A 12,889-nucleotide genomic window follows, 5' to 3' on the forward strand; every position below is an offset into this window, starting at 1 on the left:
AGACTTCTATAATATTGTAACAAAAATTCTATATAACCAGATGCATATCAATCCAACATTAAATTCATTTCCCAATCATGAATAACACTTATCCAATCATCATTACTTTCATTCATTCTTTTTCTTCTCCAAACTTCCAACATGATTTGTCTAGCTCCCCAATAACTACCTAAATATTGAGCAATATCGGCACCCCATTTTTTAAATTCCAATTGTAATTCAGGTGAAAGTGCTTCACAACCAGCAATGAAACCTTGCCAAAATAAGGGAATTATATTTGCTTCATTCTTACTAATTAATTTTTGAATTGAATTTAAATGATCTAATGTTTTAACTACTTTGTCTTGTAATTTCTTTGGATGAACTTCTCGAATCAATCGATTGTAATAAATCACCAAAGCATGATAGAATGATAAAATATGATGATATGTTGCTTGATGCATTGGTGAATAGAATTTCTTTGTAGAATAATCATCTATATCACCAGTTGCAGTTGATTCCTTTTCAAACAATTCCCAATCTAACTTCCAATTCAATAAATCTTTCTCTAATGCATCAACTCGAGTATTGAAGTTTTCTGGGTATGGTTTTTTCATTCCTTTATAGTAAATTTTTGATCTTAATAATTCAACAGTTTCACTAAATAATAAAATTAAGGAATTCGGTAATCCATATAAAGCATCTGTGGCAAAATTCTCATCATTCTTCATTGTGTTAATCAATTTCTTATTGACAAAAGATGGGGAAGTGGTGGCTTGTTTAGCAGTTGGAGAAGAAAGTCTTCTTACACTTGAAAAAGTGTTGTTTACAATGAAATCAATTCTCCCCTTTTCATCTCTTTCTTTATCATCTTCCAGTTGTTGCAGTGATTTTCTACTATTTCCAAACTTATCACCATTGACATCATATCCACCTTGAGCTACATTTGTTTCAAAATCTACTTTAATACTTTCCAAGTCTAAACAAGTTGAATCTTGAATTAATTTCAAACTCAGGAAAATTCTATGCAAAATTCTTGCTTTAGATGACAATTTCTTCTTATTCTTCATCTTGGCAACAATAACTTTACCACACCAAGAAATATAAACTCCAGTATCTTGCATTGTTCCCCAAACCAAGTCCACACTAATCATACTCATTACAGCACATAAAACATCCTTGTATTTTTCATGTGTGATACAATATTCTATCCCGTTATTACTATTTTTGTTATGAAGTAGTTGTTTAATAAACAAACTAGCTTGATTTCTTAACGCAATCCCTAAATTCAAGTAAAACTTCATTGGTTCTGAATTCTTAGGATATTTACTTTGTAAATTAAATGCCAGCACAGCTAATAATGCATTCAATAAAGCATTCTTTGCAGTTGATGTCTTACCCAATGCCAGTAATTCACCAATTGCCATTAATGCTCTAGGAAAATAAATAGCCTTCCATGGATTTTCTGTCAATGGGATAACTGTCATCAAATCAGCAACTTCAGTAATATAATAATTCAATAAATATCTTGTCAATGGTTGAACCTGTAAAGCATTAACAGGAATTCTAATTTGTGAATCTCTATTAGGTAATGATAAATCAAATGATACTTTAATTGGATTTTTAATTATTGACATGATAAATTCTAATAATTTCTTATCATTTGTTTGATCTCCATCAACATAATCATTATCTGTTCCTTTTGCATGTAATTGAATTTCTAAATTATCATTTGATTGATAAGGATTGTTGTAGAAAAAATTAGAAAAATTAGAATAATAAGTTTGATCCATTATAGCATTTGTATTTGCTGACCCACTTTGATTAAGTAAATTTGTCATTGACATATTATTGTTATTATTATTATTATTTGAATGAGTAGATCTAGGTGTTTCTGCACCAACTGTCAGTTCAGGATGTTGATGTCTGTGGAATAATAAATTTAAAAAATCAGGATTATTAAAATCATCAATTGAAGTATGATTAGTATTATTTGAAGTTGGAACATTACTGTTGAAATTATACATCATATCCAAAAATTGAGTATCTAATGCTGCAGCTGTAACCAATGCAGCATCTTTCAATTCATTAGAAAGCCAAAAATGATCATGAGGTGCAACATTGGTTTGTTGATGTGTTGCTGTACTAACTGGTGTACCATTATTAGCAGGTGAATTGGCAACAATTGATGGCGTTGTTGAATTATTATTACTATAACTATCTACTCTTCTAAGTGAATCATTATGATTATTTAATCGTTGTTTTTTCTTTTTTGGTTCAGTTATAGTATCATTGCATATCTCTTTAATCTGACCATCACCTCTAAAAACTCCAAATGGTCCTCTCAATTTAGTTAAACCTTGTTGTTTAACTTTCGGATCATCTCCCAGTCCATGTAATATCGCAAGATCTTGATCCATTTCTTCATATGTTTCATAAGGTTCTTCCCAAGTGACAAATCCAACTAGTCGTCTTTGGAAAAATTCTTGTGTATTACTAGAACCTGAATTTTCAGTATCATCTTTATCATTAAACTTAATTGGTTCACTTTTAACATTACCTGTCTTAGTAGGTTTATAATTAATTGGTAATGACCACCTTAGTTTGATATCATATCCAGCACATATTAATCCTGCTTTAATACATTTTTCACAATGAGGTCTGGTTAAATCACATTTTATCTTTCTTGACCTACATGTAAAACATCCTGTAAATGTCTTTGACCTCTTTATTTTACTAGACGAGGTGGATGTTGATGACGGGGGTAGTGGTGCAGACTTTTTTGGCGGTGTTGTTGTTGTCACAGTTGATGCTGCTGGTGCTGGTGCTGGTGCTGGTGAAGTAGTTGACATGGATGGCTTGTCTCTAATGTTCAATCAAGACCGACGGTTCTCTTTCGTGGTTATAATTTTTTTCTTCTTTTTCTGGCGGGTGAGTTCGCTGATGAGTTCTGTTTAAGGAAATGGAATTTTTTCTTTTTTTTTTCCCACTTTGCTTTTCTTATTGTATCGTCAGTGCTACCATATGATGATGTATATTCAAATTAATATGCTACACTATCTAAATGACTTTCATCTAGATCTTGTTTAATACTTTCCATATCATTCCCTTTATCACGAAGATCCCATATCTGCATGATCCTCTTTAATGTGATTTCAGCACTAACTGAACCCAACTCAATACAAATGTTAAAAAATTTAGTAATAATAGGTCGTTGACTAACATCAGTACAATTAATCCCAGCAACTGTAACTGGCCAATGGATCATCAGAAATCCATATGGAAACTTCATAGTTAGACAGTTTTGCGTGTCTTGCACAAACCCGATCACTGAAACCAATTTTGCATTCAAGTCTTGTATATGTGGTAAATCTGGTGGATCTAATAATATTGATGTGAAAACTGTAATCAATCCTGCTAATGCATAAACTTGTTGTGAAATATCCATCCAACTAATATATATGGTGGTTCCCTTAATGGTAGCTACTGTATCAACAAGATTATATAATTCTGTGACAGGAGTTGAGATTGGCCCATTCAATATACATTTTCTATCAATGTACACTTTCTCATATTGTTGGAAGAATCCGGAAATTAATCGAATATATTCTAATGAATCGCCAGGTATAAAACTCTCTCCTGCTTCTCTTTTTTTATTCAACAATTTCGCCAAGTCTCGGAATAGATAGATCATTTGAATGTTGTATCCACTCATAATGTTGAAATTACCTGCTTGAATTAATCCAAATTGTTCCAATACGGAATTAACAAACTCATCTTCAAAATTAATTACTGAATCCAAATCACTGTCGGTTTTAATCGTACCTCCTAGTCGACTACTTGTACCTGCCAATATTTCAAAATCAGCAAACCAAATTTTACACAATATCAATGTCTTTGACAGTCGGATTTTACTATTAGTAGCTTTGATGATTATATCTTTAGCACCTTTCAAATGTGGTCTCCAGCTTAATTTCTCTGTCATGGCATTGGATGAAGTTAATAATAAAACTGTAATTAGAATACATTCAATATTTGATGTTAAATCATCCTTGACCAGTTTATCACGATTTTTGCTTAATGCAGGACCAAGTAACTTCAAACATGTTGATAAATAAGTAACATAATTATCATAATCAGAAGCTTTCTCTGTCTTTTGAAATGACATTTTGGCACCTTGGGATAATATAGCAGATAATAAAAACGGTTCTTTGGATGCATGTACCAAAATTACATCTCGTACCGGATTGTAATATGCACCAGTTTTCTTATCAAGTGCTTTAAATGGGAGAATTTGGGAAGCAAATTCATGATAGAATTCTGCAAGGTATCTTCTTTCATCTTCAGTTTTTAGTTTTATATATTCTAGTGAAATATGTTGAGGGATATCATTGAGATCACTGGTTGAAGTGTATTGACTGAATGGACTAAAGAAATGATCATCGAGTAGTACATCATTGGTGAATGTATTGTTATTGTTATTATTGGGAACTTTTGCAGTATACATAATATCATTGACAATATTATTCAAATCAGTTGCTAATAAATTCACATCTTCTTCATTATAGAAATCACCAAGAAGTAAATTAGGACTTGTATGGGTACTATTTATTATGCTTGAAGATTGTGTGTGTTGCATCAATTGGGAGTTCAAATCTTCAATGGGATGAGGATGGATGATATCTAGGACCGAGTTTGATGTTGATGGTGTTACACTTATTCCACCATTCTCTTTTTTTGGTTTACTATCCTGTGGTACCACTTGGTTGGACGAATTGATATCTTTATCTTTTGAATTGAAGTCATTTGTCAAGTAATCGTGATCAAGTTTCAACCTTCTTTTGGATTGTTTTCCACCGAAATCTTCTGCCAGGTACATTTGAATAGTCAATGGCTTTGGTGTTGTTTTCTTTTCTTTGACACTATTACTAACAGGTACAATTCTATTTGGTTCCGGTGATAATTGAATATCTGATAAAACTTTCTTTGAAACACGTAGTACCTTCTCCCCGGGTAATGGATATGAACATTCTTTCCCGAGTCTGACACAGGTTGAACAGGAAGGTTTATTTTCAGGACATCTTATTTTTCTCCGTTTACATTCTTTACAACCCCCTCTACTATACGTTCTTTTGAGTCTCTGAGACTTTGGTTGTCGATTTTGGTCTTTCACACTCATGGTTCCTGTTGTTGTTGTTATGGTTGAGTTGGCGGTAAGGTAATAGAAAAACCCTTCGGTAAACGGCGTGAAAAGTGCGGACGAAAACATCAAAAAATCAAAATCAAAAAATCAAAAAAATCATGAAAACCATAAACTGACCGAATTAGGAAATTAGAGCCGGTTGCGGAACTCGATTTCCCCTTTTAAAGATTAACTAATACTGTTCTACTGACGGAGTTGAATACAGTGCACATAGAATGCTTATCTTGCGCAAAACACATGGGCCACATATAAATAGAAGCAATTCCCCGTGAGTGTTTAGCTTCACAAGGGTTTATTTAGCTATAGATTCCAGGAACGAAATTCACCCAACCGTTGATACGATGCATTACAGTAACATCACTTTATCAACTAAAATTGATTCCGTCACGTGAATGCTGCCTATTTCAAACGGTTTGATTTTGTTTTCCCCTTTCCCTTTCCCTTTCCTTCTGCTTTGATGATTCTGTGTTCATTTGCTATTTGAAGAATTAGCAATCACCTTAGGTGCACTATGACGTTAGATACCGATTACGTAATCAACCAACTCAATTTTTTTTTTTTTTTTTTTTTTCACTAAGCACAATATAAATAGCAAAGTACACCTCCCCACTTACCCACCTCCTTACTACCCAATCCTTTTTCTTTTATCGAACCAAAAGCACAAGAACAAGTATAACCATGACATTAGCTAAACATTGGAACTATAACAAAGACGAAGATATTGTTGTTACTCAATTGAGAGGATTAGTCTCATCTAATCCATATGTTAACTTGATTCCTAGTGAAAAAGTCATTTATAATCCTCATTCAGATACTTCAAAGAAAATCACTGTTATTAGTGGTGGTGGAGCTGGTCATGAACCATTACATGGAGGATTTGTTGGAGAGAATTTACTTGATGCAGCTGTTAGTGGAGCTATATTTGCTAGTCCATCAACAAAACAAATCATGGCTGCTATTAAAACTAAATCAAATAAAGAGAAAGGTACCATTATAATTATTAAAAATTATACTGGTGATATTTTACATTTTGGTTTAGTTGCGGAAAGAGCAAAAAGTGAAGGTTATGATGTTGAAATGGTTGTTGTTAGTGATGATGTTGCTGTTGGTAGAGAACAAAATAAAATGGTTGGTAGAAGAGGATTGGCTGGTACTGCTATAATTCATAAAATTTTAGGTGCTGCTACTAATAATAGAAGAGATGAAAGTTTGAAAACATTGAGTCAATTGGGTCATGCAGTAAATAAGAATTTGGTAACTTTGGGTGCTAGTTTAGATCGTACTTCCGTTCCTGGATCTTCTGAAGATGATGGCGACGAAGTTGAATTCACTGGTCATAATGAGGCTGAATTGGGTTTAGGTATTCATAATGAACCAGGTGTTAAAATGAGTCCAATTCCAAATATTGATGAATTGGTTAAGAAAATGTTTTATCAAATGTTATCACCAGAAGATAAAGACCGTCATTATGTTGATTTTGATTTGAATAATGATGATTACGTATTGTTGATTAACAATATCGGTGGTACTTCTTCATTTGAAATGTATGCTATTACGCAACACGTTTTAGAAAATTTACCATTAAAGAAAAGACCAAAGAGAGTATATGTTAGTGATTTTGTTACTTCATTTAATGCACCAGGATTCTCCATTACTTTATTGAATTTGTCTAATCTTGAAAAAGAAGATATTCCTTTTGGTTCTAAAGACATTTTAGAATTTTTGGATACTCCAACTAATGCTCCTGGTTGGAAACCAAAAGTGTTTGAAGAAAAATACTGGTCTAAACAAGTTAATGATAGAGAAATTGAATCTCCAATGAAACATGCAACAATTACCAAATCCGATCTTAAAATCGATGGTTCCAAATTTGAATCTAATTTAGTTAATGCCTTGAAGGTTTTATTACTGGAGGAACCAAAAATCACTCATTATGATACTATTGTTGGTGATGGTGATTGTGGAACCACATTAGCAAATGGTGCCAATTCAATTTTGAAAGCATTGAAAGAAAATAAAGATTTCCAATCCAATTTATCTGATCCTGTTGCTTCACTTGCTTATATTACAGAATTAGTTGAAGATAGTATGGGAGGTACTTCTGGTGGACTTTATTCAATTTTCTTGACTGCATTAGTTAAACAATTGAAAGAATTGAAAGAAATATCTACACAAACAGTAGGAGAAGCATTTTATCATGCATTACATGATGGATTGTTCAAATATACCAGAGCAAGAGTTGGAGGAAGAACATTAATTGATACATTACAACCATTTGTTGATACATTATATGAAACTAAAGGTGATTTATCAAAAGCAATTGAAGAAGCAACTAAAGGTTGTGAAAAAACTAAAGATTTACATGCATCATTTGGTAGAGCAAGTTATGTTAATGAAGATGAATTTAAAGTTGAAGGAGGAATTCCTGATCCAGGTGCTGTTGGAGTTTTGGCTTTAATTAAAGGTTTTACCGAGAAATTATAATGGAAGTAAAGTGTGTATAATAATAAAACAAAATTAATGAATAATATGGGTTACAGTCGTTGCAGTTTTATTTCTCACTATAGTGTGAGCATAATTTTCAGATCAATGTGTCAAAATTATTTGCACAGTCTGCAAAGAAAAGTACATATTAAGGCGGTCAATATTTTTGATACTAGTGCGCAAAAAATGTTCATATTACGTGACCTCTATTTGTTCATACTAAAAATGTATGGTTTAGATAGAATTAATAGTAATGGACATAATCATAACAAGCTCTATTGGATTCTATACGTGATTAATCATGTACAGAATTAGTAATAGTTTTATGTAGTTATAACACGAATTGAAACAGTTTTCCTCTTCTTATCTAGTGATTTGCAGAAATGGGGTCTCAATGGTGAAAATCTCAAGGGATGTTCCTTGAAAATTTATATCTCGACGTAAACTGGTCGATAATTTTATAATTTTAGTCGACAATTACCGCGAAAAAATTGCAAAATTCAAAAAAAAATTGAAATAAATTATAAAAATAGTATAATAATACAAATGTGCAAGTTTAGCACTATTAATAGTTTTAAGGATATTTAAACTTTACAAGAAGAATATATTCACCTTTTATGACTTCCACAATGGATTTAAGCTACAATAAATTGATGATATCATACTAGCACAACTGAAAATATGTCATCAGTTGAATTTTGTATGGGGAGTAGAGATTCACGTCAATTTTTGGTATTTTTTCGTGCGTGAACCGATTTGAATTCCACGGGAATAAACCACTTGAGATCCTGATCAACCCCTTTGGAAAGACTATATGGTCTAAAAACCTGAAATAGAATATAAAGATAGTATATATGTGTCAATATGTATATGAATATTCTAATGAATACATTTTCAGCGGTCTGGATATCGTAATTATTGAGTTATTTAGGAAAACCATAATTCCCGATAAAAAAAAGATACTTTCAAATTCCAAGAGTAAGATTGACATCTAACTCCTCCAATACTTAGTCAAATGACTCCGAATAAACTGAGATAGCATAATTTATCACTGGAAATCATATACCATTTTCTAAATTGCTAAAATCCCACTAGAAATGACAAATGTTGGAAATCGTGGAACATTTGCATATCACGCTGTAACGATCATAGAAAACAGAAATATGAATGCTACTTTTTTCTGGAATATCCAAATGTTCCATAAATTTGCAACATACAAATCAATGGATATTTGGACGGAACATTCGAATATACGGATATATGGAGGGAAAATTTGTACATACAAATGCGCACCAAATCAGGAATATACAAATCAATGGTTTAATGTATGGATAATTGTGACACACACAGATATAGGGCGCAATCACTGGAACATATAAATGTGTAACAAAAAGTGGCATTCAAAAATATGGTTTCAAGGATGGAATATTTGAATATACATATATATATTTATTTTCGGAATGTAGATTTATAAGTTACCGCCATCAAATTCATGAAAATGATCTACTGTTATGTGTCTTTCCTTATTCATAATTCTGTCAAATAGATTTTCTTGATTGATTCCCATTATATTCAAATGGATTATAGAATATATGTCAAAAAGAAATTGTTCAAGAGTGTCTAAAGTGATTCTTTTTTTCTGTATCATTACAAAAATATGAACTATTCTCGCAACATAACAAATTTACTAGCCAGATTCACTCAATAGAAGAGTTTAATCTGATCATAATTTTAAAAAGAAAATCTTCGTTACTTAATTAATTATTATATTAGATTCATATCTATAGTGAATCTTATAATTATTCACTTCTATTTAATCTAACTTATCAAAGTTATAACAGTTGTTACTTTTTGTATGGTAAAATGAGGTTCAAGTCAATTTTCGTGCCTGAATCAAAATGAAAATTACGGAAATAAATCAATTAAGATCATAGTGAATCCATTAGGAACACTACATACACCAATACTGTGAATTTTCAATATCCAAAACTCTTAATGTGATGGTAAACATATGATTATTATTATGATATAATTTCTAGGAGCTTGTATAGCACAATTATTGATAAATTTATACAAATTTTGTGAGACGTCTTATGAGATGCAAAATTAATACTTTTATTTACATAAAAGTGAGAACTATCATTGAATACTATCAATATTCTGATACAGATATATATATATATATATAAATCAATAGAATATATCTGGTATTGAATAATGCAGTGAATTGGATTCCACCTGTTCTTCTAGAATGTATACAATAACAATAGACATAAATTCGACATTCTATCATATGCTTCAAGTAGTTAACTCTTTATAGCTTGCCATAAAACTTAACAGTAATAATCTATTGCTCTCAAACAGTTTACACTTCCGCAATGATTTTCTGAAACTTAATTATCGTTATTTCTATTAATGTTTGTTCATTTTTGTACTTTCCCTTGCAGTACAGTTATCAAGTTACCCAACTAGGATTCTATTTTCTTCTAGAAGTGTTTCATAATATAACTACCTGACATGCAATATGGTATTTGTCCATGACTATAATAATAATTTGTTTTACATTAACGAAACACATTTTCATTGTCATCTACAAATAAGGAAATTTTGACTTTTCATTAAAACTATTGTATATAAAAAAATGCAACCCTGGTGAGAAAAAATTTGCAGCTCATAGATTTCTTCTGACAAGCACTTTGGAATCAGTTGCAAATGCAGATCTGAAAAGTATATAAAGGTGTAATGGTCTAGTATCAAGCTGTGGTATTTATATTTTATCATCATCAAACAAACAAAAACAAACAATCAACAATGGCCGCTCAACAAACTAACAGCAACGCTAACGGTAAAACTCAATCCACTTCCGCTGCTTCTAAGGATAACGCTGTTATTCGTGTCTTGAATGGCAGAGGATACATGGCTTCCAATTGTACTATTATGTAAATGCTACTACTTTGATATCTTATAAATGAAGATAATTGTTTTTGTATTGTCTTGAATTCTATTATTGAAACAAATCGTTACTTGCTTCTTATTTCTATTATTATCTTTTTTATATTATATTTACTTATTGATAATAAATTTTTATGTTTATCGCTTTCTAAACCCTTTGATTTGTAGATCAAATAAATTTTCAAAAAGATCTGCTACTTTACGTATCAAAACCATTTTTTCAGTCTTTCAATAATTGTATACCAAAAGAATTATAGTGGTTATCTTTATCAGAAGATTATAGTGGTTATTTTTGGCAGACGATTATAGTGGTTATCACTGTTATTTTTATTATTCAGTTCCGCACTCACATTTTTTTTTGCAGTCGACGACTTGTGCAACCTATATAAAGTTTATACTTTTCATCAAATCAACTAAAAATGAATAATTTACTTTACCCATCATATAGTCAATATGAATTTAGATCCAATACAAATCCCACAAGATAATTTTTTTGAAGTTTTAGTTATAGGAGGAGGTACATGTGGATTATCAATTTCTGCAAGATTATTAGAAACTCATCCAGGTTCATTATTTACAGAAGATGAACATCAAAGATTTCATTGGTTAAAACAAAGAGGTAATAAAGTAAATTTAATTAATTCAAAACATTCAAATTATCAATATAAACAAAATTTCCTGAGTAAAGATATTTTAATACTTGATTCATTAGGTGATAAATTTATGACTGGATGGAATTCACAATTTGATGCCTGTAAAATACCATATTTAAGATCACCTATGTTTTTTCATGTTGATCCAGTTAATATTGATGGCATGGTTAGTTTTGCTCATTTAAATAACAGAAATAATGAATTAATGGAAATTACAAATGTTGTAGGTAAAGAATATTCAAAACATCAACAAAAAAGAATCATGGAAAAGAAGAAGAAGAAAACCAAGAAGAAGATGAATGGAAAGAAAGAGAATAACCATGATTCTGATGGAATAGTTGAGATTAATATGAGAGATTATAGAGATTATTATCGTCCATCAACTAAATTATTTCATGATTATTGTCAAGAAATTATTCAAAGATATAACCTTGAATCAAGAATTAAACAAGATGAAGTTATTTCAATTGATTATAAATTAATTCAAGTGGATGGTGAAAGTGATGAAATAGGTAAAGGATTAATTATAACTACTAAAAATGGTCACACATATGGATGTAAATCAGCAATACTTGCAACTGGACATCGTGGAGATATAAATTATCCAATTTCTCCATTTATCGAAGAAGCACATTTTCCAGAATCAAGTTGTCATACTACACATTTATTTAATAAACAAGTTTCTTTTTTACAAGATTGTTATTTTAATAATCCTAAACTGAAAAGAATTGTTATTATTGGTGGAGGTTTGACATCTGCTCAATTAGCTTATGTAGCAGCACAAGATCCAACAGTTAGTTCAATAACATTATTGTTCCGTTCAGGTATTAAAATTAAACATTTTGATTTTCATTTAGATTGGGTTACTAAATATAGAAATGTTAAAAAATCATCATTTTATATACTTGATACAGATGAAGAAAAAATTGAAATGATTAATAATGCAAGAGAAGGAGGTTCAATTAATCCAGAATATTATAAAAAATTAATTAAATTAACTAAAACAAATAGAATTTCATGGAAAATTCATACTAAAATAATTGATCAAAATTGGAATATTGAAAATAAATCATGGGATTTAAAAATAATGAATAATGAAAATAATGAAATTGAATTATTGAAAAATATAGATTATATTTATTTTGCTACTGGAATTTCAGAAAATATTGAGTCTTTAGAATTTTTAAAACCTATGATTAATGAAAATCCAATTGATATAGTTGGCGGATATCCATGTTTAACAGATAATTTACAATGGAATAATGAAGTTCCGTTATTTATGTTGGGTAAAAATGCTGCTTTAAGAATGGGTCCAACTTCTGCAAATCTAGATGGTGCAAGGTTAGGTGCTGAAAGAATTGGTTGGTATTTACAAGATTTAAAACAACGGGGTGAATTTGATTGGAGTCCAGTTAAATCAATTACTAAAGATGATGAAAGAGAACGAGAATCTAATACTTATGAAACGAGATTGAAATTAGCAAGTGGTCAATTGAATTGGTTTACATTACTTGAATCATCATAAGACAAAAAATAGTCAATACATATAAATATGAAAAATTAATTAATTAATAAATAAATATAAATACAGAATTATTAAAAAAAAAAATATTACAGA

General features: G+C 30.5%; 4 protein-coding genes across 4 annotated transcripts; 2 read left to right on the forward strand and 2 right to left on the reverse strand. All coding sequences in view use genetic code 12, as the record gives it.

Moving 5' to 3' along the window:
• Positions 1-47: 47 nt before the first annotated feature.
• Positions 48-2,831, reverse strand: ARG81 (Arg81p; the record flags this gene model as incomplete). The annotated part of the gene is made up of 1 exon (XM_002548921.1): positions 48-2,831. The coding sequence occupies one exon, from the start codon at positions 2,829-2,831 to the stop codon at positions 48-50; it is 2,784 nt and encodes a 927-aa protein (XP_002548967.1).
• A 191-nt stretch (positions 2,832-3,022) lies between these two features.
• Positions 3,023-5,248, reverse strand: LYS142 (Lys142p; the record flags this gene model as incomplete). The annotated part of the gene is made up of 1 exon (XM_002548922.1): positions 3,023-5,248. One exon carries the CDS (start codon positions 5,246-5,248, stop codon positions 3,023-3,025), a length of 2,226 nt encoding a protein of 741 aa, XP_002548968.1.
• A 612-nt stretch (positions 5,249-5,860) lies between these two features.
• DAK2 (dihydroxyacetone kinase) lies at positions 5,861-7,666 on the forward strand (the record flags this gene model as incomplete). Its single annotated transcript, XM_002548923.1, has 1 exon — positions 5,861-7,666. The coding sequence occupies one exon, from the start codon at positions 5,861-5,863 to the stop codon at positions 7,664-7,666; it is 1,806 nt and encodes a 601-aa protein (XP_002548969.1).
• A 3,405-nt stretch (positions 7,667-11,071) lies between these two features.
• CTRG_03267 (uncharacterized protein) lies at positions 11,072-12,796 on the forward strand (the record flags this gene model as incomplete). The annotated part of the gene is made up of 1 exon (XM_002548924.1): positions 11,072-12,796. One exon carries the CDS (start codon positions 11,072-11,074, stop codon positions 12,794-12,796), a length of 1,725 nt encoding a protein of 574 aa, XP_002548970.1.
• Positions 12,797-12,889: the final 93 nt, after the last annotated feature.

The sequence above is a fragment of the Candida tropicalis genome (assembly GCF_000006335.3).
Source record: "Candida tropicalis MYA-3404 genomic scaffold supercont3.4, whole genome shotgun sequence".
Taxonomy (NCBI): Eukaryota; Fungi; Ascomycota; class Pichiomycetes; order Serinales; family Debaryomycetaceae; genus Candida; species Candida tropicalis.